We start from the raw sequence: 22596 nt of genomic DNA, 5'->3' as shown, positions 1-22596 counted from the left end.
GCACTGACACGGAACACAAAAGTCCGAGCGTTTCAAGCCTGTGTCCTCGGTACCTTGCTCTACGTCAGCCAAGAGCGATGTCTCAATTCATTCCATCTTCGCTGTCTCTGGAGAATTCTTGACATCAGGTGGCAGGACCGTATCTCCAACACAGAAGTCCTCGAGGCGGCCAACATTCCCAGCATATACACCCTACTGAGTCAGCGGCGCTTGAGATGGCTTGGCCATGTGAGCCGCATGGAAGATGGCAGGATCCCCAAGGACGCATTGTACAGCAAGCTCACCACTGGTATCAGACCCACCGGCCGTCCATGTCTCCGCTTTAAAGACGTCTGCAAACGCGACATGAAGTCCTGTGACATTGACCACAAGTCGTGGGAGTCAGTTGCCAGCGATCGCCAGAGCTGGCGGGCAGCCATAAAGGCGGGGCTAAAGTGTGGCGAGTCGAAGAGACTTAGCAGGAAAAAAGACAGAAGTGCAAGGAGAGAGCCAACTGTGTAACAGCCCCGACAACCAATTTTATCTGCAGCGCCTGTGGAAGAGTCTGTCACTCTAGAATTGGCCTTAATAGCCACTCCAGGCTGCTCCACAAACCACTGACCACCTCCAGGTACTAAAGCCCAAAGAATTCTGATCTGTCCTCATCCTCTGTTGCTGGGTCTTCAGCCCCAGCCCCGCCCTCTGGGTGACTGACAACCAATGGTTGCGGACAGCCCCGCCCTCTGGGTGACTGACAACCAATGGTTGCGGACAGCCCCGCCCTCTGGGTGACTGACAACCAATGGTTGCGGACAGCCCCGCCCTCTGGGTGACTGACAACCAATGGTTGCGGATAGCCCCGCCCTCTGGGTGACTGACAACCAATGGTTGCGGACAGTCCCGCCCATGGGTGACTGACAACCAATGGTTGAAGACAGCCCCGCCCTCTGGGTGGCTGACGGTTATCGGTGTCCGTGGCCCCACCCCCTGAGTGACGACCATCGAACGGGAACCGAGGCCCCACCCCCTAAGTGACAAACAGCCAATGGTTGCGACGAGCCCCATCCCCTGGGTGACTGGCGGCTAACGGAAACTGTAGTCCCGCCCCGCCCCGCCGTTCGACCAGCGCCTGTCCACGGAGCTACTTGTCTGCTACTTCGAAGAGAGCTGCCCGCCATGGCTAACAAAAACTTCAGGGTCTTTATGGACATCGCCGCGAAAGGCAATACCTTGGGCCGCATCGTTATGGAGGTGAGTTGGGGTACTTCCTCCCCCCCGCGCTCCCGCCCCCGCCCTCCTTGGAGGCCCCTTTTGTTCTTTAATCTATGGGCCCAGGCCCTGGTCCCCCCCAGTGGCGGGGGTGCGGGGCCGGTATCCACCACCGGGGCGGGGAGGTCGAAGCTCCCGGTTGCCGACGTCCTCAGCGCGCATGCGCGGGCACCCCCTGGGCCGCACGTGGTGGAATGTAACCAGACCGCATTAGGGGGTAAAATACCCAACAAATGCTGCCAAAATAACCCCAAGTCGCCTTAAAATGCAATTGCATACTGGTGCAAACGCCAATAATGCGGGATATGCGCCATTAAATACCCATTACTGTAGGTTGGGAACAGTGCAACAAAGCCCCACTGCAGTCTGCTGCAGAATTGCAACCACGCTATAGCACCACCCGAATACGCATGCTTTTCTGCAATGTGCGTCATGTTTTTTATGCAGATTAAATTTTTCCTTTTCGTGGGTTGTATTGGCACCGCCCAACCTTAGGTTTGGTTAGAAGTGAATGCGAACCGCATTGCAGAGGGTTCTCAATCTCTTTCTTCCTGCCCACCCTTCGCCGGAGTAAATTGCAACAAGCATTTTTTTTTTGTTTCGGTGCTTTAAATATTCTAAGGGGCGAGCTGGGTGGAAGGGGACTTTAGACACCGCTCTCAGCATCCAAATTAAAGGTTAGAGCCTGAGGTTTATTAGTATGTCTCTTGTCTATACATTTTAACCATGGGTGCCACGAGAAGTGGGGGTAGGAGGGGCAGTGCTGTCTATTGGCCTTTTGTCCGGTAGCTCCAAAAGGGGCGAATTGGCGGCCCCTTTCCAGACTGCTTCCCCACTGGCTACAATGAGAATTTAGTGCATCAACACCGGGTGCGGATCTGACTCGGCAGTGATTTATCTGGTGATCAAATAGCCTGAAAACGCCCAGTCGCCGTTCTCTGGCAGGATGGCCATTGCGGCCCGGGGGAACCACGCCTGCAACATCAATGCAAACTGCTGCAGGTGATGGGAATCTGAAATAAACCCAAAAAGTGCTGGAAATACTCAGCAGGTCTAGCAGCAAGAAGCAAGGTTAATGTTTCAGGTTAGTGACTTTTCATCAGAACTGGCAAAGGTTAGAAATGTAATAGTTTTTAAGCAAATAAAGCAGGGGTGGGGCAAAAGGGAAGGTGTTATTAGGACAGAGGGTCACAGAATAACTGACAAGGTGATCATGGAGCAAAGGGTGTGTTGAAAGACAAAGTGTTAGTGCAGAGAGGGTGTTAAATGACAGAATAATGAACAGTCTTGGCCAAAAGCACAAACATGAAAAAAAGAGTGGGCAGGCAAATAGTTAAAAATGAATGATGAAACAAATTTAAAATAAAAAAGGGGGGCCAGTCAGGCTCTGAAAATAATGAACACAATAGCGATCAGTCAGATAGGCTGCAGCCTGCCTAATCGGTAAATGAGATGCTGTTTCTCAAGCTTGTGTTAATGTTCACTAAAACACTAGCAAGCTCAGGACAGAGATGTGGGCATGAGAGCAGGGCTATGTATTGAAATGGCAAGCGACAGGAAGCTCAGGGTCATGTTTTCGGACTGAGTGAAAGTGTTCCACAAAGCGGTCACCCAATCTGCATTTGGTCGCCCAATGTAGAGGAGACTACGTTTTGAACAGTGAATACAGAATACTAAATTGAAAGAAGTACAAGTAAATCGCTGCTTCGCCTGAAAGGAGTGTTTGGGGCCTTGGATAGTGAGGAGAGAGGAGGTAAAAGGGCAGGTATTACTTACACCTTTGCGATTGCCTGGGAAGGGGATGAGGTGTCGGTAATGGAGGAGTGGATCAGGGTGTCACGGAGGGAACGATCCTTTTGGGAAGCTGATGGGAGTGGAGGGGAAGGAGCGTTTGGTAGTGGTATCATGCTGGACATGGTGGAGGATGGTCCTTTGGATGTGAAGTCTGGTGTGGTGGAAAGTGAGGACAAGGGGAACCCTGTTGTGGTTCTGGGAGGGAGGAGAAGGGGTGAGGGTAGAGGTGTGGGAAATGGGCCAGACACTATTGAGAGCCCTGCCAACCACATTTGGGGGGGGAGGAATCCTCGGTTGAGGAATAAGAAAGACATGTCAAACACTGTTGTGGAAGGTTGCATCATCAGAGCAGATGTGTTGGGAGACTGAGAAACTGGGAGAATGGAATGGAGTCCTTACAGAAGGCAGGGTGTGAAAAAGTGTAGCTGAGGTAACTGTGGGAGTGGATGGGCTTATAATGTATATTAGACAGCCTATCCCCAGAGATGGAGACCGGGAAGGGAAGTGTTGGAGATGGACCATGTAAAAGTGAGAGAAGGGTGGCAATTAGAAGCAAAGTTGATAACGTTTTCCAGTTCGGGGTGGGAGTAGGAAATGGCACCGATATTTAGTTTAGTTTAGAGATACAGCACTGAAATAGGCCCTTCGGCCCACCGAGTCTGTGCCGACCATCAACCACCCATTTATACTAATCCTACACTAATTCCATATTCCTACCACATCCCCACCTGTCCCTATACTTCCCTACCACCTACCTATACTAGGGGCAATTGCTAATGGCCAATTTACCTATCAACCTGCAAGTCTTTGGCATGTGGGAGGAAACCGGAACACCCGGAGGAAACCCACGCAGACACAGGGAGAACTTGCAAACTCCACACAGGCAATACCCAGGATTGAACCCGGGTCGCTGGAGCTGTGAGGCTGCGGTGCTAACCACTGTGCCGCCCACAGTCATCAATGATACAGTCATCAATGTAAAAAGAGTTGGGGGAGGGGTCCTGAGTAGGACTGGGAGAAGAAATGTTCGACATATCCCACAAATGACAGGCATAACTAGGATCCATGCGTGTACCCATAGCAACACCTTTTACTTGAAGGAAGTGAGTGGAGTTGAAGGAGAAGTTGTTCAACGTGAGAGCAATTTCAGCCAGGTGGAGGAGGGTGGTGGTGAATGGCGACTGGTTGGCCTCTGCAAAGAAGTAGCAGACAGCCCTCAAACTGTCCTGGTGGGGGATGGAGGTGTAGAGAGATTGGACGTCCATAGTGAAGAGGCGGTTGGGGCCAGGAAACTGCAAATTGTCAAAATGACGTAGGGTGTCAGAAGAGTCACGGATGTAGGTGGGAAGAGACTGGACCAGGGGAAGAAATAGGTTCAGTGGGGCAGGAAAGGGCTGAAAGGTCTGCCAGGACAGTCCTGTTTGTGGATTTTGGGAAGGAGGTGGAAGCGGGCTGTTCGGGTTGCGGGACAATGAGGGAGCTGCAGAGGGAAAATCTCCAGAGGAGATTAGGTCAGTGACAGTCCTGTGGACAGTTGCTTGATGTTCGGTGGTGGGGGTCATGGTCCAGGGGGATGTAGGAAGAAATGTCTTGACAGTTGGCGCTCGGCCTCTGCAAGGTAGAGGTTGGTATGCCAGACAACAACGCCACCCTTGTTTGTAGGTTTGATCACAATGTTGGGGTTAGATCTGCGAGAACAGAGTGCAGCAAGTTCAGAGGGGAACAGGTTAGAGTGAGTGAGAGGAGCGGAGAAATTGACATGGCTGATGTCTCGCCGATAGTTTCCAGTGAAAAGATCAAGAGTGGGTAAGAGGCCAGGTGGAGGGAGAATGCTGGAGGCAGATGAATGGGTCTGCTGGTCAGGAGGAGGACTCCTGGTCAAAGAAGTGAGCCCGGAGACGAAGGCGACAGAAGAAGAGTTCAACGTCATGCCGAGCGCAAAATTCATTGAGGTGGGGGCGTAAGGGGATAAAACTCAGTCCTTTCAGTACAGAACGTTAAACGTCAGAGAGGGGGAGGTCAGAGGCTATAGTGAGTATACGACAAGCGGTTAGGTCAGAAGGGGTGGGGTCAGGGAAGTGAAAGGGAAGGAGGATCTGGAGGGGCATTAGTCCCCATCAGCTGCTGGAGCTTGCGTTCCTTAACACTTGAAAGGAAGACAAAAAAATTTTTTGTTAATGCATCAGGTAAGACAAAGGATGAAATTAAACTGTGGGGTAGAACAGCTGTGTGATAAAGTGAGGTGGTGCTTCTGGACAGGTCCAGTGTGTACATGTGAATTAAACACTGAAATAAAAGCAAAATGCTGCAGATGCTGAAAATCTGAAATAAAAACAAAAAAAATGCTGGAAATATTCAGCGGGTTTGGCAGCATCTGTGGAGAGAGAAGCAGAGTTAACGTTTCAGGTCAGTGGCCCTTCATCAGAACTGGCAAAGGTTAGAAATGTAAGGTTTTAAGCAAACAAATTGGGGGTGGGGCAAAAGGTTACAAAAGGACGGTGTTGCTGGGACAAGGCTGCAAAGGATAGCTGATACGAAGGTCATGGAGCAAAGGTAAAGGGTGTGTTGGTGTGGTGAAAGACAGCGCTAATGCAGAAAGGGTGTTAAATAACAATAATGAACAGTGTTGGCTGTGATTGACAGCCCGAATCCGCTCCTTCCAGTTAGTGGCTTCCGCTCAGCACAGATTGACAGCCCCGGCTCAGATTCTTCCGAGTTGAGCATGTGCTCAGTTTGCAGCGGTCTTGTTGAACGCCATGTTTCCCTGTGCAGCCCTTTACTTTCTGCATCGCAGCAGAAACACCAGCGCCCTGTGCAGACTGCGGCTCGCAGCTTTTACGGAGCTGCGATACTGCAGCTCGATGGCTGGGAAGAGGCCTAGGGTTTACATGGACATTTCCGCGGCCGGCGATCCCTTGGGCCGGATCACAATGGAGGTAAGTTGTGGTTCTTGGACACTCGGCACGGGGCAGGCGCTCGGACCAGTTTAACTTGTCATTTCGATCTTGTGTTTGAGATAATTGCGTTTCCAAATGGATTTAAGAACTTTTATGCAATTAATCTGTTAGCCGTTGACAACCACGGGTGAAAGCAAATAATGGTCGGGAGGGAGTTTGTGGTCAGCGGTGAAACAAGGCGATCTCTGAAGCCAATTTCTGTTATGTGGCTGTCGCCCTGTTGTGGTACTGCAACTGATTCTTCACTCGGCATAAGAACTGGAGTGATTGGCGTCAAGCTATTCAAGGCAACCAATAATCACATTAAAGGGTTTTCATTGAATCCCAAGTAGGAAACAAAAAGCACTAAAATAAATCGCTGTTTCCATTTTTTTTTAAATGGAGCAAGTTGCAGATTGGAACATGCACATGTAATCACATCGCTGCTTAAAACCCTGATTGAGCAAGGTGTAACTTTATAATGGGTTTAAAATAACGATGTGGGAACGGAAAATTGAAATTCTTGATCTCTAGAAGTTGCAGAAGTTCAAATGCATATTCAAGTAAAGACGGCCATGGTCTAAAAGCAAAATACTGCAGTTACTGAAAATCTGAAATAGTTAATGTTTCAGGTCGATGACCTTTCCTCACCACGATCCATCTCGTCGTATTCTACCATCCAGTCATATGATTCAACAATTAAGTTGTCAATAGTAATCAATCTCTTGCCAATTAGTCTACAGGAGGCAAGACTCCAGCGGTGGAGAGCTTTGGGGAAACTTTATTTTGTGTAATACAGCATTTGGAATTTTCACTTCTGTTGTCTGAAGGCCAACAGTTCTTTGACCCGTAGCTTGTAAAGCAGTTCTGGATATTAGATTTGGAGTTCTTCATTATGAAGGTTAAGCTCAAGGTTCGCTTTTTCAAAAAGCCCCAAGTTAGTCATGTATTTTGTTTTAGTATAGAATAGCTTTTTTGTAAAAGTGCCTTTTATTTTGCTTCATTGTTCCAGACTCGTCACTGAAGGCTGCTGCATACTTACAGCGCACTTGTACTGTACTACATTTTTTGGCGGTTTGTAAGTTCAGTCTTGTACTGGCTGCTGCACACATTGTGGACCAATAGAAAATAGCAGCAAAAGTGTTAATTCTAAAATGGTGTGAAAAGAATGAATGGAGTGTAAGCTGTTTACTGTGCACAATAATTTGCAAAGAAATACTCTTTTCGTGTGCTGTAGCTTGGAGGCTGAAAGCCTGGAGTTATTGATGAAATATTTAGATGCTGAAATGAGGGACTGTAGAGGTCTTTGCAGTTGGGTAAATTAGGATTGACTGGCCTTTCTCTATTAAGTGATTGAATGAAGCACTTGATGATTGAACTGATGACTGTCTTCACATGATAGGTTGGTAAGTAGCAGGGGTTTCTTTGGACACCATATAAGTGAGACATTGGGTGCTTGAATGCCATATTTTACATTAGGTGAGAAGGCGCGATGGATATCATCAGCATACATGTGAACATTAACCCTGTTTACAAACGATGTAGATGAGGCAAGACTCGAATTGAGTGTGGGAATGAGAAAAGAAGCTGTTTGTGGAGATGGCTGTTATAGATGAATGGAACCAGCAGCGGGCATTCCCACTGAGCTGAATAATGGAGAGGCATTGGAGAAATGTAGCGTGATACTTGAGTGTGGGATCAAGAAGAGTAAGGAGGGATAATGTACTACAGAAAAAATAATTTCCAACTGGGTCGAGGCTATTTAAGTGCTGTGGCATGTTTGATTGGAGAAATGAAAACATAGAAATTTCTATGAGGTGGTCAGAAATTTGGGAGATGTCGACATGTCCAAGGTGATGGACTAGTTGAGCGTGGGCTTTTTTGAGGGGAATGATGGCACAAGGAAGAAAGGTGGAACAGAACCTGAAGAGAAGGAACTACTTATGTCGTCACCTGGCATAAGGACCAGGAAGAGGTGATTGGTGAGAGCATCAGATAAGATTTGCTGCTCTTGAGGGAGCAACAGCTGCCATGATGGTCTTCTGGCAAGTGCCAAGAGGGTAGCCGTGGTTTTTGTCTTCCTTTTTGCTTTTATGTGTCTCTTTTCCCAATAGGTTTTCAGCTAAGCTTTTGATTCCTAGCATCTATAAGTTTAATTTATTGCTGTTTATTAATTAAAAACAGATTCCTGCAATGACATCATTGGTTTCTACTGACAAGCTGGCACTCTTAAATTAGTGTTCCCTAGATTGTCAAAATTTGCAAGAGATTTGCAGGAATTTTCCCACCAAAAAACTTTGAAAGTCACTGTTAAATGCTTATTGACCAGTTGTGGTAAAATACTTACATCCCATCTGCAACAGCCACGTGCCTACAATTTCTACAGTTGGTCTGTATGAAACTTGTGTACACGCCATTGGATTTTAAAAACTTTCGAATACAATGTTGGAATAGTGAATGCAGCTGTTTTTAATGTTTTATTATTGTACATAATGGATATATTGAAGATGTGCGCTGCTTGTCTCTTTTTCAGATCCGAGCTGATGTGGTCCCAAAGACTGCAGGTAAGTCCCAAGAACTGACTGTGTTGAGGTGAAGAAAGTTTCAGTTGTTTAGATGTGTGGTCTTACTCTGAATGACTTTGTTGCAGAAAACTTCCGTGCATTGTGCACAGGTGAGAAGGGGTTTGGGTACAAAAGCTCGACATTTCACAGAATCATTCCCGGCTTCATGTGCCAGGTAAAGGAACAATGTTATTTTTGTGTCTAGTTGGGAATATCTCTGCTTGTTTGAGTAAATGACTAATGACTTGTTCAACTTCCATTGTTCAGGGGGGTGACTTCACAGCACACAACGGCACTGGTGGGAAGTCCATCTATGGTACCAAGTTTGAGGATGAGAATTTCAAATTGAAGCACCAAGGAGCTGGTAAGTAGGATGCTTGACACATTTGTATCATCATTTTCGTGGTTGGAGTGGAAAGCGAGTGTTGAGGGGAAGTTGTTCTTTGGGTAGAAGGGTCTGGTGCAGTGTTGGGGGTGAGGGGTGGGTGGCGCCAGATGAATGATGTGGAGAATGAGGGCAGGGAGAGGTTCATTTGGCTGTAATGCTCAGTGTGGAAGGACTACTTTGGGTGACTGAAATTACATGTGTTATTGAAAGAGTATCTGGGGATTACTGAAAGTACAGTTTGGGGCTGTCACAACTTTGCATGCTGCAGGTCCTCAAATAGTCATCTAATGTTATATTCGGAACAGTACCTACAGGAGTAGTGCCATTTGAAAACCTGAAATAAAGTTCCTTCTTGTGGAGTATTATCAAATCTTTGGAGAAACCGAATATATTTAAGTAAAGGTGCCACGTAAATACAAATCTTTTTATTGATTGTTATGCTAATCAAATTAATTTCAATTGAGTTATGGCTATATTCTCTACATTTTTGAATGGTGCTACTTTTGTACATTATACTTCCACGTGCCCACAGATTTCCTATGGGATTTTTCACTGGAATTTGCTATTAGAAAGCCATTTCAGTGCATTGCTCTCTACAGGGATCTGTGACCTGTGAACAGGGCACTCAACTGCATTTTCTTAACCAATCAAATTGAAGAATCCTTAATGAGGCATGCAGAGTTTGAACCAGGATCTCTAACAGTTAATTCAATGTCCAATCAGGTACAGAGGACAAGAAAGATGGGTTTGAGAGATAAAAGACTTTTTTTTTTAAAGTTTATTTTAAACCTCCAACTGTAGCATCTGAAGGAATGCAACTCCATACTTGTATAAGCTAATTTTCAGTATCAGACAGGATATTTGGTAGTAATGAAGACCTAGCCTGTTAAAATTACTTTGTGTAATGGACAAGCCCTAACTTTTTCTGGCTAGTTTATCACATAAGTACCGCAACTTTATGCCAAGTATCTCATCAAGGTACTGTTACAGCAAAGCTACTGCAGGAGCAGGGCAACTCGGACAGCAGCTAGCTGATTTCTGCGTTTAACTGCACATGGTCACTGGAACTTGTTGGACCGATTTACTCTTTTTAATGACAATGAGCACTGAGCCTCACTTATTTTTACTGCCAAGTCTGGGCTGTTAGAAGCTGACCTACTCCTGATGCAAAATTCTGAAAGTGTCATTTCAGGTCTTCACCGGTGGCTTGAGTTTTTTTAAGCAAGTTCCTGGGCCATGTAGATTTCAAAGGCCCCAGATTCAATCTCCAGTCTGTACTGTTAGCTGATCTTGCTGCCATTGGGTTTTAGGGATAAATTTTCCTGATTTATGTCACTCCCTCCTGAAAGTGACAGTGTTTGTGGAGACTGGATCAAGATGGGTTCAGTTGTGATGACCCCTTCCTCAATAACATACTCTGCCAGCAATCCTGGCTGTGCTCTAGCAGGGGGTAATGACTGAGGATGGAGGTACCTTTCCCATGCAGTCAATATTCATGTGTGTGCTCTGATGTGTCACCAGGCTATTTGAACCAGGATAAAGGGAGGGGCAACAGATCCTGACTAACATGGCCACTTTCAACAGGTCTTACTAGATAGAAGCAGAGGGAACTCTAGCTGGTTTCCCATCCCTGTTCTAAATGTACTAGAGGTTGGGTTGTGCAATATGGGTCACTGCATAGTGATCACTCTTTGCTAATTTGGACACCGTGAAGGAAGTTCTAATCCTTCCTCCTTATCCTTGCACTTTGTCCCTGTTGGAATCAGCTTCCTCAGCACTGATGAGCCTTGGAGCTTTTGGCTAGTCAGCTCACCATCACACCAGAACAAGCATTTCTTTACCTAGTTTTTCTGCCAGCGGCCAGTAGAGAGCTATTTAAATGGAGATTTTGACTGACAACCAACACTATGTTCATATGTACTGTTTGTTCTGTTTTATTTTCTGGGTCATATCTCCATAATTGGTTTGGGTTGGGGGGAATACAGCTACTGCACTAAATTCAGCTGAAGGGTGAGATTTAATTTATATACTCAAATTTCCTACACAATTTTTCAACCAACATAAATTAGTTAACCTGCCAGGGTCCTTCTATTTCCACTCTTCCAAAGGTGCTTTGCCCACTAGTTTCCGCTTAACTTTCACGCTGGTGCCTTTCCGCGCCTCCCTGATGGTGCAGCTTACATTGAGGATTTGGGATATAGCAATTGCTAGTAAACCTGGGTGTAACCACTAAGTGTAGTAGGATACTGAAAATATGGCCAGTCTTATCTGGGCTACTCCTGTTTCTAGGGTGTCGATCAGTATATCTTGGGACCTTTCATGTTTGCCTATGTCTTAGCTGAAGTGCATCTGTCATATTTGAGGTACCACACTTTTATAAGAGAAAAGAGGGGAGCCAGTTTCTACTGGCTTTCATCACTGTCTTTACCTAATCCCTCGCCCCACTAGCAATGAATGAGCCAGGCATTCATAAGTAACCAATCTACAGGAAAAGTACACTTGACTCAATAGTCCAAGTAATGGCACTAAATGGTTGTCATTTTTAAGCATAACTTCATCTTGGCTAAACATTGAGAGCTGTAGTCCTCAGAATTGCCTGTCAGCACAGCTCTTGGGGATCATTTAGTCTCAGATTTATTGACTGTTTACGTGAGAAGCACAGGTATGGTAAATAAGTGAAAATGGTCATCAACCTGAATTTTTTGATTAGCAGACAAAAGCAATTGTTAACCTTCATCTTTATAACAAAGCTGAGTCTATAATTTCTTAATTTCAAAATCCTTCTATTGCAATTCTATCCACTTCAAAATCTGACAGAAGGTCAGGAAGTTAGCTTTGCAGTCATCTCTCCTAACCTCCCTGTTAACTCTTGCTCTGTGTCTGACCCTGTTCCTTCTCCCAATCCTAGATAGCAATTTTTAACATTTCACTATGTTTAAGGCAATATACAATGTAAGTTATACAGGAAAGGAAGCTGAACACATTTTTGAAATAATTACTTTGTCATTTTGCTATTGTAGGTACCCTGTCTATGGCCAATGCTGGGCCAAATACAAATGGATCCCAGTTTTTTATATGTACTGGGGAAACTCCGTGGTAAGTGTATTGTGACTTAGTGCTTTCTGCTTTGCAATTATTCACTGCAGGATTTGGTGAGTACTAATATCTTGTTGGATCTTGCAGGTTGGATAAAAAACATGTTGTATTTGGTTCGGTGGTAGAGGGCTATGACGTCGTACAGAAGATGGAGAAGCTCGGCAGCTCCTCTGGCAAATCCAGCTGTACTGTTAGCATCATTAATTGCGGACAGCTGTGAATGGATTTATACAATTTAAATAAAACTTGATTTACAATTCCAAGTTTGCTGTGTACTGCAGTATTGCATATTTTAACTAATTGCAAATAGCCCAGGAACTTTCTCTCAAAGGTTTTTCCAGGTATTTATCATTTGTTCTCTGGATATGGTTCATGGCCTCGAACTTCTGCAGTCATCGTGGTAAAGGTACCCCTTATCATCCCTTGTTGGATAGGAAGTTTCGATTTTGACTCGGTAACAATGAAGGAACAGCACTATATTTCCAAGTCAGAATGATGAGACTTGCAGGGAGACCTGGAGGTGTTGGTGATGGGGGTTTGGACAGTCCTTTTGGGGGGGAAAAAAACTTGCTGGTAACGGCACATCCTGTTCCACACTAAACCCACAGTGCATTAGTGGTGGAGGGGTGGCCGATCTAAAGCACTGCTTTAGCCTGGTTGAGTGTTGCAGCTGCACCCATCCAGAGAAGAATTCATGGTTAGGAAATTGTCGTCTCCTGCCCAGCCACAGAGTAGGTCAAAAGCAGATACTTTTAATTGGCAAGATGTGACTTGGTGTTGCATGGGAATCTGTTTTGGGGCCTCAACTATTCACCATGTTCATTAACAGTCAATGGGATTGAGAACACATATGCAAATGACAAAGCTAAATGGCAATGTAAGCAGTGTAGATGGAAGTGCAAAATTAAAGATATTTGATTAAGTAGGGAACAATGTGCCACTTTAGACCTGAAAAGGATAGATTAGAGTAGTTTCTAAATAAGGTAGAGAAGCAGAATGTCCAAAGAGACTTGGTCCATTTACATAGATTGTTAAAATTTCATGGACAGATACAGAAGGTTAATAGAATGCTGAGCTTTATATGTAAATGACTAGAAGACACTGGTGTAGAAGTTATGTTACAGCTATACAAATTACTAGTCAGATCACATCCTAGAGAACCATGGTCAGTTCTGGGTACCATACCTTGGGAGGGATATATTAGCCTTGGAGGGACTGCAGTGTAAGTTTACCAGATTGACACCTGGACATTGAGTGTTATATTACAAAGTTTACACACACTAGGTTGTGTTCCCTTGAATTTAGACAGTTACGTGTGATTTTGATTGAAGTTTTCAAGATATTGAGGGGAATCGATTGGGAGAGAAAGTAACTGCAACCAGTGGAAATAGTTGCTATTGAATTTGTGATGTATCCAAGTCTGGGCTGGATTCATGCCCAGGTCCTGGAGGTTAATGCTTGGAGTTAACACTGTCCATCACCCAGACTGCCACTGTTAGCATCTCTTCTCAATACTGTCTACCTGTTTTTGGTTTGATGATGGAACCAACTTTCTGGATCCAAGTCTAGCTGCATTTAATGTTTTCCTCCCCAGTATGATGATTGTCTACCCATGTTAATGACCCTGGACTTGTGTAGGAAACTGGAGCAAAATCTTTTCTGATTGAAGCTGTAGTGATATAAGCACCCAGACAGTTATAGAAACAACAATGGGATTGGAGGAATAGGGACTGTAAGCAGCCAGGTGATTTCTGCAGGAGGTTTGAATATGGGAGAGATGGATTTTCTGGTTATCAGCTGTCTGATTGGACAGTGCTTAGTTCTGGTGAATCTAGATTCAGTGTTGTTGCCAACACTGTACAGGAGGGAAGAAACTTCTGGGATTGTTCTGAGGTAGTCTAGTCCAAACAAATTGGTGAATTGTGATGCTATCAATAGTGTGGGACTTGTGATCATGGAAGCACGCTTCCTGCTTAGCTTAGATGCTACTTTCTTAAGGTGGTTGGGGCAGGATAAGTAACTCCTTTGTGTGGATTATTGGATGTTAATGTTGGCTTTAAAATAACCCAGATTGGAAAAAAAAAAGTGGTTAAGTTCTTCAGTAATGGAAAGAACTTGCCCTGGTTTGTCTAGATTTGAATGGGTTTGATGTCAGACTAATATTTTGCTGCAGGGACATTGTTAGAAAGTTAACTACCTGTAATCTTCATGGGACCAAATGTACTTGGCCCCCTAGTGCACCACCAAGTCAGACTTCAGTATTTGCAGCATGCTCGAAATGAAGTTTTTTATTACCTATCTCGTCAGTTTTGTCTTCATGCTACAATAGCAATGATCATTTGTGAAGGACTCACCCAGATGCCCCATCCTATAAACAGATACTGCATTTTTTTTTCTAGTATCAGTGTTGGCAATGGGAAAAGATTTAATTCGATTGTTAGCTCAGGAAAAGTGGTGGTCGCCACTGAAAACCACGTGTATGACTTTAATAAAGCCTTGTCTTCAATGATTGATCCTATGTGAAACTCAGTATGAAGGATGTTTCCTTTTAAATAATGACCAAAACCTACAAAGCAGCTGATCTTTTTTATTTCCTAATATGGTGGAACTTTACTTTGGGAGAGGGGAACCATTTTTCCCCTACCATCATCTTCTGAAACTGATGTCAGGCCCATTACTATTATTCACAATTAAGATTTTAACAGTGCAGGATACTCATTGAAGGCATGACAGCTCTTCCTTGTCTTGTCCTTACACATTGTCTACACTTGTACTTTCTAGTGAGTTACTGGATAGCAGCGAGGAGTGGAAACCCTCAGTGATCATTTATTTCCCTCGTGTTTGTCCGGTGCTAAGATCAGTTGTGCATCCCCTGTACCCCAGCTAGAACAATTTAATTTAGCAGACAGCTGTCCTGTTTTGCACCTGGATGATCAGCTGTGAATGGAAATAAATTGGGGAATTTTAATTGAGTCCCAACATATTGCTGAACTTGGCTGATAAATTTACAATATTATGAACCACTGGCTGTGAAGCAAAATTCATACCCCACTTTGCGATAAAGACCAGCTCAGGTCAGGAAAATAAAACCCGACAGAACCACGCCTGACCCAGCCCGAGTCCCTCTATTTTTTCCCGCGCCCAACCTGACCAAGCCTGATCCAACCACCGGAATGTTCACTTTACCTACTTTCTGATTCCAAATCCGTTTCTTTTTAAACAATCTTTCAAGTCCAATTAATGCTGTGTGTCCGACCCGAAACCGACGGCTTTGGAGGTGGGGTGATAGCAGCCCCATTGGTCTTAGACCAGCCAAATGAGGCCAAGGAGGCAGAACAATTACAGGAGGATATCCCTGGAATATTCCCTGACTGTGGTAACTAGGGCCATGGCTAAACAAGCTCCACCAGAACAAGGTGAGCCAGTAATTCAGCCAGAGGACCCCAAGGTCTGGCTGGCTGAAATGTTTTTTTTGGAGATTTAGGGGATTGATGCCCAACAGGCAGACCCTGATTTATAAAGCATAGAGCAGACCGCCTGTTCGGAGGCAGGGAAAATGCCTGAATGTTATTACTTTAAAAATAGAGTAATAATGAGGAAATGGAAGTGACCTGCAGAGGAGGAGTGAACAGTGTTCCAACAAAATTTCCCCCCCACCCCCCCAAAAAAAAATATCATTGAGAGATTAAGGATTGCTCATGAAAACACACGTGCCCAGCCATTGGGAATCAAAGACACAGGCACGGATAAGTCAACACTTTTACTGGCCTCAAATCCACAATGATGTGGTTAAATGCTGTAGGACCTGCCAGTTTGTTGGGAAACTACAATCAAGCCTGCTCCACTAATCCCCATTCCCACATTTGAGGAACCTTTCAGTAGAGTACTGATGAATTGAGTGGGCGTGGGACCCCTACCCAAAACTAGGGCAGGTTACCAATATCCCCTAACCACCATGGATATGGCCATCCAATTCCCAGAAGCCATCTCCTTGTGGAAAATTACAGCTAAAGCCGTAGTTGAGGACTGATAGAGATCACCTGATAAAAGGCAGCCCAAAGAAATTCAGTCTAATCGAGAAACTAATTTCATGTCCTGAATGTTCCAAGAAATCACACACAGCCTTGGTACTGACCAGCTGAAATCTTCTGCAAATCACTTACAGTCTCAAGGGACTCTGAAATTATATCAAATGCTGAAAATCATGATCAGGGCATATTGCTGTGATTACCCCCATGACTGGAATAGCTTTATTTTGCTGTTCAATACAAAGATTCACCAAATGAATTCACAGGCTTCAGCCCATTTGAATTTGTTTCTGGACATGAAATTGATCAAGGAAAAATTCCTGGATCAAAGGGAGGAAACCTCATTGCTAAATTACGTATCCGCTTTTCATGAGAGACTTTTTATGGCGTGTACTGCAGCAAAAGAACACCTGAAAGCATTTCAACAAAACACGAAAAGGCTGCAGCCTGAGAATTTAAACCAGGGGACCAGGTTCAGGTTCTGGTACTGTTACAGGATGAACCCCTAAAAGCCAGATTCAGTGGTCCATACAGAGCAAGGCCAAAGGTCAGTGAAGTAAACCACCTAATTAACACACCAGGCCAGAGAAAGAAACAGAGACCGTGCCAAGTAAATATGCTAAAATAAAAAAAACCACAGTTGGGAATCAGATGGACCAATGAGTGTATGTCGAGCAGTGAGAACTGTGGAGGAGGTCAACTCTAGTGAAGCTGGACAAGGGGAGGAAGAGAACCCAGAAAATTCTCAAATTGAACCCCTTACTGTAAAATTGGAAAATACTGAAATTTTAAGGAGACCAGATACCATATTTGACTATTCATCTGGCCAGCACAGAAAGGAAATTGCAGTACAGTTAAGGGAATTTGAGGAGGTTTGTAGGGACAAACCAGGTCGTGACACTCTATGCACAATGTAGATGTAGGAGAGACCCTATCTATAAACAAAACCCTTATCGGCTGTGCCCTGATAAATTGGCTCAAGTCTGTAAAGAAATCCAATATATGCTGGACAATGATTTCATTGAACCCAGGCTGTTACGTGAGGCAAGGGAGGAGATAGCAGGGGCTCTGACACAAATTTTCAGATCCTCTCTGGCCACAGGAGAGGTACCAGAGGACTGGAGGACAGCGAATGTGGTGCCATTATTCAAGAAGGGTAGCAGGGCTAGACCAGGTAATTACAGGCCGGTGAGTCTAGCATCAGTGGTTGGGAAACTATTGGAAAAAATTCTGAGGGACAGGATTGATCTCCACTTGGAGAGGCAGGGATTAATCGGGATAGTCAGCACGGCTTTGTCGGGGGAGATTGTGTCTAACTAATGATTGAATTTTTCGAGGAGGTGACTAGATGTGTAGATGAGGGTTTAGCAGTTGATGTAGTCTACATGGACTTTAGTAAGGCTTTTGATAAGGTCCTGCATGGGAGATTGGTTATGGTAGAGCCCATGAGATCCAGGGCAATGTGGCAAATTGGTTCCAAAATTGGCTTAGTGGCAGGAAACAGGGTAATAGTCAAGGGTTGTTTTTGTGAGTGGAAGCCTGTGACCAGTGGTGTACCGCAGTGATTGGTGCTGGGACCCTTGCTGTTTGTAGTGTACATTAATAATTTAGATGTGAATATAGCAGGTATCATAAGTAAGATCACAGGTGACATGAAAATTGGTGGTGTAAATAGTGAGGAGGAAAGCCTTACATTACAGGACGATATAGATGGACTGGTAAGATGGGCAGAGCAGTGGCAAATGGAATTTAATCCTGAGAAGTGTGAGGTGATGCATTTTGGGAGGACAACAAGGCAAGGGAATATACAATGGCTGGTAGGACCCTAGGAAGTACAGAAGGTCAGAGGGACCTTGGTGTACTTGTCTATAGATCACTGAAGGCAGCAGCACAGGTAGATAAGGTGGTTAGGAAGGCATATGGGATATTGCCTTTATTAGCCGAGGCATAGAATATAAGAGCAGGGAGGTTATGATGGAGCTGTATAAAATGCTAATTAGGCCACAGCTGGAGTACTGTGTACAGTCCTGGGCACCACACTATAGGAAGGATGTGATTGCACTGAAGAAGGTGCAGAGGAAATTCACCAGGATGTTGCCTGGGCTGGAGCATTTCAGTTATGAAGAGAGACTGAAAAGGCTAGGGTTGTTTTCCTTAGAGCAGAGAAGGCTGAGGGGCACCTGATTGATGTATACAAAATTATGAGGGGCATTGATAGGTTAGATAGGAAGAGACTTTTTCCCTTAGCTGAGGGGTCAATAACTAGGGGGCATAGATTTAAGGTAAAGGGAAGGAGGTTCAGAGGGGATTTGAGGAAAAATATTTTCGCCCAGAGGGTGGTTGGAATCTGGAATGCACTGCCTGCAGTGGTGGTAGAGGCAGGAACCCTCACAACATTTAAAAAGTATTTAGATGAGCACTTGAGACGTCATAGCATACAAGGCTATGGGCCAAGTGCTGGAAAATGGGATTAGAATAGTTAGGTGCTTGATGGCCGGCCCAGACACGATGGGCCGAAGGGCCTGTTTCTGTGCTGTATAACTCTATGACTCTATGTTGTCGGGTCCCATTGGGTTCAGCTCAGGTAGCAGGCCTTTACTTTGTGATCTCACTGATGAAAAAATTAGCACTAGGTGGCAGCAAAATACAGTAATGCCTTTGAGAGGACTGGGGTTTCTATTTAGATTAAACTAAAATGAATTCTGAAGACATGCAAATAGTGTAGTCAGCCCTCAGCCCCCCTCCACACCCCCTAGTTGGGAAACGTAGAACTACGAGTCACAGTCTCAATAAGAGGTTGGTTGTTTAGAACTTGAGATGAGAAATTTCTTCACTCGAATGGTTATGAATCTGGAATTCTCTACCCCGGAGGGCTGTGAATGCTCAGACATTGAATATATTCAAAGACAGAGGCCAATAGATTTATTTTTTTGGATGCGAATGGATATTGAGATAGGTGAAATTGAGATGAGACATTGGTGGGGGGAGTGTTTCTTTCCCTGTGGTGTTCACATTGATTACTATCCCACTGCTATTAAACAGGAGGTAAACTACTCAAAGGGGGAAGAGAAAGAGTTTTCTGTAAAATCAGACTTTTAAGGAAATGAGATCATTTCTGTGATTCTGCTGAGAATAAATGGAATCTTCAGGTACTATAAAATGGGTCTGTAAATTCAAGATACGGCTCTCATGGGGTGAGGGGGATCAGATGAAAGATCAAGGGTGTGCAACAGTGACAAAATACAGTGCAAAAACACTCACTAAAATAGGATTTTTTTTCCTGCTTGTTAACTCCCTGGAGAAGGGGAGGTTATAGTATCGGGTCCGTCATAAATCAATCTGATCTCGTTCTCATCTCTATTTAGGACCTTTTAGAGTGTGTTGTTGGGCAGTGATCAGGTGCAGCAACACCGGATGATGTTCGCTGAGTTAAGGCTGATTCCAGTGCCTGTTAACGGCACATCAGGTGGTCTGCCTGGTTCTGAGGGACAGTGGGAGAGTCATGAATATTTCATTAGATATGAACAATGTCTCTTCAGAGGCCTAGTGCCAGGCTTATTATAGATGGCTCACTTAGAAATCACTTTTTAAAATAATTTAGACAGACTTGCATTTCTATAGCACCTTTCACAACCTCAATACCCCAAAGCACATTACAGCCAACGAAGTAGTCACTGTTGTAATGTAGAAAATGCAACAACCAATTTGCACACAGCAATGTGATAATGACTGGATAATCTGTAATGTCGATTGAGGGATTTGTATTGGCCAGGCCACCGGAGATAACTCCCCGACTCTTCGAAATCGTGCCGTGGGATCTTTTACGTCCACCTGAACATAGAACAGTACAGCACAGTACAGGCCCTTCGGCCCACGATGTTGTGCCAAACCCTGAGAGAACAGATGAGGCCTTAGCTTGTTTCATCTGAAAAGCAGTACTTCCAAAGTGCAGTATTGTTTGAGTACTGGAGTTCACACCTAGATATTTGTGTTGAAGTTTCTGAAATGGGACTTGAATCCACAACCCACTGACCTAGAGGTAAGTGCTGAGCCACAGTTAGCACTTAGCCCATCAGTTTGACACAATGTTATTCGTTAACACACAGGAAATTGGATGTAATAGCATAGCCTCCTTTTTAAAGCATATGGAGTCTGCAGAACTCTGGTACAAAGGTGAGAACTCTTTTCTATGTTTACTGCTGATTAATTCTGGGGATCTGTTAGTAAAATTAGATTAGCTGTTAATGTATTGTGTGGTATGTTTTATTACTTTCTATGTTTTTAACATTATGAAATAGATTGAAATTCACTGGAAACTTTATCCTCTTTGTTCATATATTTTGTAAAAAAAAAAGGAATAATTTTATTTTTTTACATCTGGCTTCAACTAGAGCGAGGATCAGCACACTTTCCGCAAGATGAGATGTGCATGTGGGTCTAATTGTGAGATTACAGCATGTAGTTCACACTGACAACCCAGTTCACCCTATTCGATGTCGGAATATTGGAGAGTTAAGGTAAACTGATCACCAGTTTACTGGAGAAACCAGTAATGCTGAAACCAGTAGAATATCTACAGCAGAGCCAAAATTTGTAAAGGATATTTTTCCACCTTTGCACATCCAGTGGGGGTTTCACTTGCCAAACCAGCATATCAGAAATAAAAGCAAGATGCTGGAAATCTGAAGTAAAAACAAGAAAAGGTGGAAATACTCAGCAGGTCTGGCAGCATCTGTGGAGAGAGAAGCAGAGTTAACATTTCAGGTCAGTGACCTTTCATCAGAAATGGCAAAGTTTAGAAATGTAATAGGTTTTAAGCAAGTAAAGTGGGGGTGGGGTAAGAGATAACAAAAGAGAAGGTATTGATAGGACAAGGTCACAGAGAATAACTGACCAGAAAGTCATGGAGCAAAGGCAAATGGTGTGTTAATGGTGTGGTGAAAGACAAAGCATTAGTACAGAGAGGGTGTTAATTGACAGAAAAATGAACAGCCATGGCCCCAAGCACAAACATGAAAAAAAAGTATGTAGGCACAGTAGACAGGCATAACTAGGATCCATGCGGGTACCCATTGCAACCTTTTCCTTGAAGGAAGTGAGTGGATTTGAAGGAGAAGTTGTTCAATGTGAGAACAAGTTCAGCCAGGCGGAGGAGGGTGTTGATGGATGGGGACTGGTTGGGCCTCTGTTCAAGGAAGAAGCGGAGAGCCCTCAAACTGTCCTGGTGGGGGAATGGAAGTGTTGGGAGATTGGACGTCCATAGTGAAGAGGAGGCGGTTAGGGCCAGGAAACTGGAAATTGTCAAAATGACATAGGGCGTCAGAAGAGTCACGGATGTAGGTGGGGAGACTGGAGCAGGGGAGAAAAGATAGAGTCAAGATAGGAAGAAATAAGTTCAGTGGGGCAGGAGCAGGCTGAAATGATGGGTCTGCCGGGACAGTTTTGTTTGTGGATTTTGGGAAGGAGGTGGAAGCAGGCTGTCCGGGGTTTCAGGTCCATGAGGTTGGAAGCTGCACAGGGAAGATCTCCAGAGGAGATGAGGTCAGTGACAGTCCTGTGGCAGTAGCTTGATGTTTGGTGGTGGGGTCATGGTCCGGGGGTTGTAGGAAGAAGTATCTGAGAGTTGGCGCTGAGCCTCTGCAAGGTAGAGGTTGGTACGCCAGACAACAACAACAACACCCTTGTCTGCAGGTTTGATGACAACATCGGGATTAGACCTGTGAGAACGGAGTGCGGCAAGTTCAGAGGGGAACAGGTTAGAGTGAGTGAGGGGGGCAGAGAAATTGAGACGGCCGACGTCTCGCTGACAGTTTTCAATTAAAAGATCAAGAGCGGGTAAGAGGCCAGAGGGAGGGGTCCAGGTGTAGGGAGAATGCTGGAGGCGGGTGAATGGGTCTACTGATCGGGGGAAGGACTCCTGGTCAAAGACATGAGCCCAGAGGCAAAGGCGACGGAAGAAGAGCTCAACGTCATGCCGAGCGCAAAATTCATTGAGGTGGGGATGGAAGGGGATAAAACTGAGTCCTTTGCTGAGTACAGAACGTTCAACATCAGCGAGGGGAAGATCAGAGGCTATAGTGAATACATGGCTAGGGGTCAGATCAGAAGGGGTGGGGTCAGAGGGATGTGAAGGGGAAGGAGGATCTGGAGGGGCATTAGTCCCCATCAGCTGCTGGAGCTTGCATTCCTTAACACATGAAAGGAAGAAAAAAAGTTTTTTGTTAATGTGTAGGACAAGACAAAGGATGAAATTAAACTGCAGAGTGGAACAGCTGTGAGATAAAGTGAGTTGGTGCTTCTGGAGAGAGAGGTCCTGTGTGTACATGTGCCCCACCCCTGCTTTACTTGCTTAAAACCTATTACATTTCTAATATTTGCCAGTTCTGATGAAAGGTCACTGACCTGAAATGTTAACTCTTCTCTCTTCACAGATGCTGCCAGACCTGCTGAGTATTTCCAACATTTCTTGTTTTTATTTCAGCATATCAGAAAGTTGGGTGCAAAATTGCACATGTTTCCCAACTATTAATTTAAATGATCAG

The 22596-nt window shown here is 44.7% G+C and overlaps 1 protein-coding gene across 2 annotated transcripts; it reads left to right on the top strand.

The window, feature by feature from the left end:
* The first annotated feature begins 997 nt into the window (after positions 1-997).
* On the top strand, positions 998-12289 carry LOC137355446 (peptidyl-prolyl cis-trans isomerase-like). Of its 2 annotated transcripts, none has more exons than XM_068020540.1 (6): positions 998-1230; positions 8512-8542; positions 8629-8717; positions 8810-8906; positions 11951-12026; positions 12114-12289. In XM_068020540.1, the coding sequence occupies exons 1-6, from the start codon at positions 1156-1158 to the stop codon at positions 12244-12246; spliced, it is 501 nt and encodes a 166-aa protein (XP_067876641.1). In that variant the 5' UTR covers positions 998-1155; the 3' UTR covers positions 12247-12289. The 2 variants fall into 2 exon arrangements, with proteins under 2 accessions (XP_067876641.1, XP_067876640.1); XM_068020539.1 differs by lacking the exon at positions 998-1230 and adding an exon at positions 5680-5978.
* Positions 12290-22596: the final 10307 nt, after the last annotated feature.

Source organism: Heterodontus francisci, chromosome 42 (assembly GCF_036365525.1).
Source record: "Heterodontus francisci isolate sHetFra1 chromosome 42, sHetFra1.hap1, whole genome shotgun sequence".
Taxonomy (NCBI): Eukaryota; Metazoa; Chordata; class Chondrichthyes; order Heterodontiformes; family Heterodontidae; genus Heterodontus; species Heterodontus francisci.
This window is presented reverse-complemented; position numbering and strand designations above follow the sequence as displayed.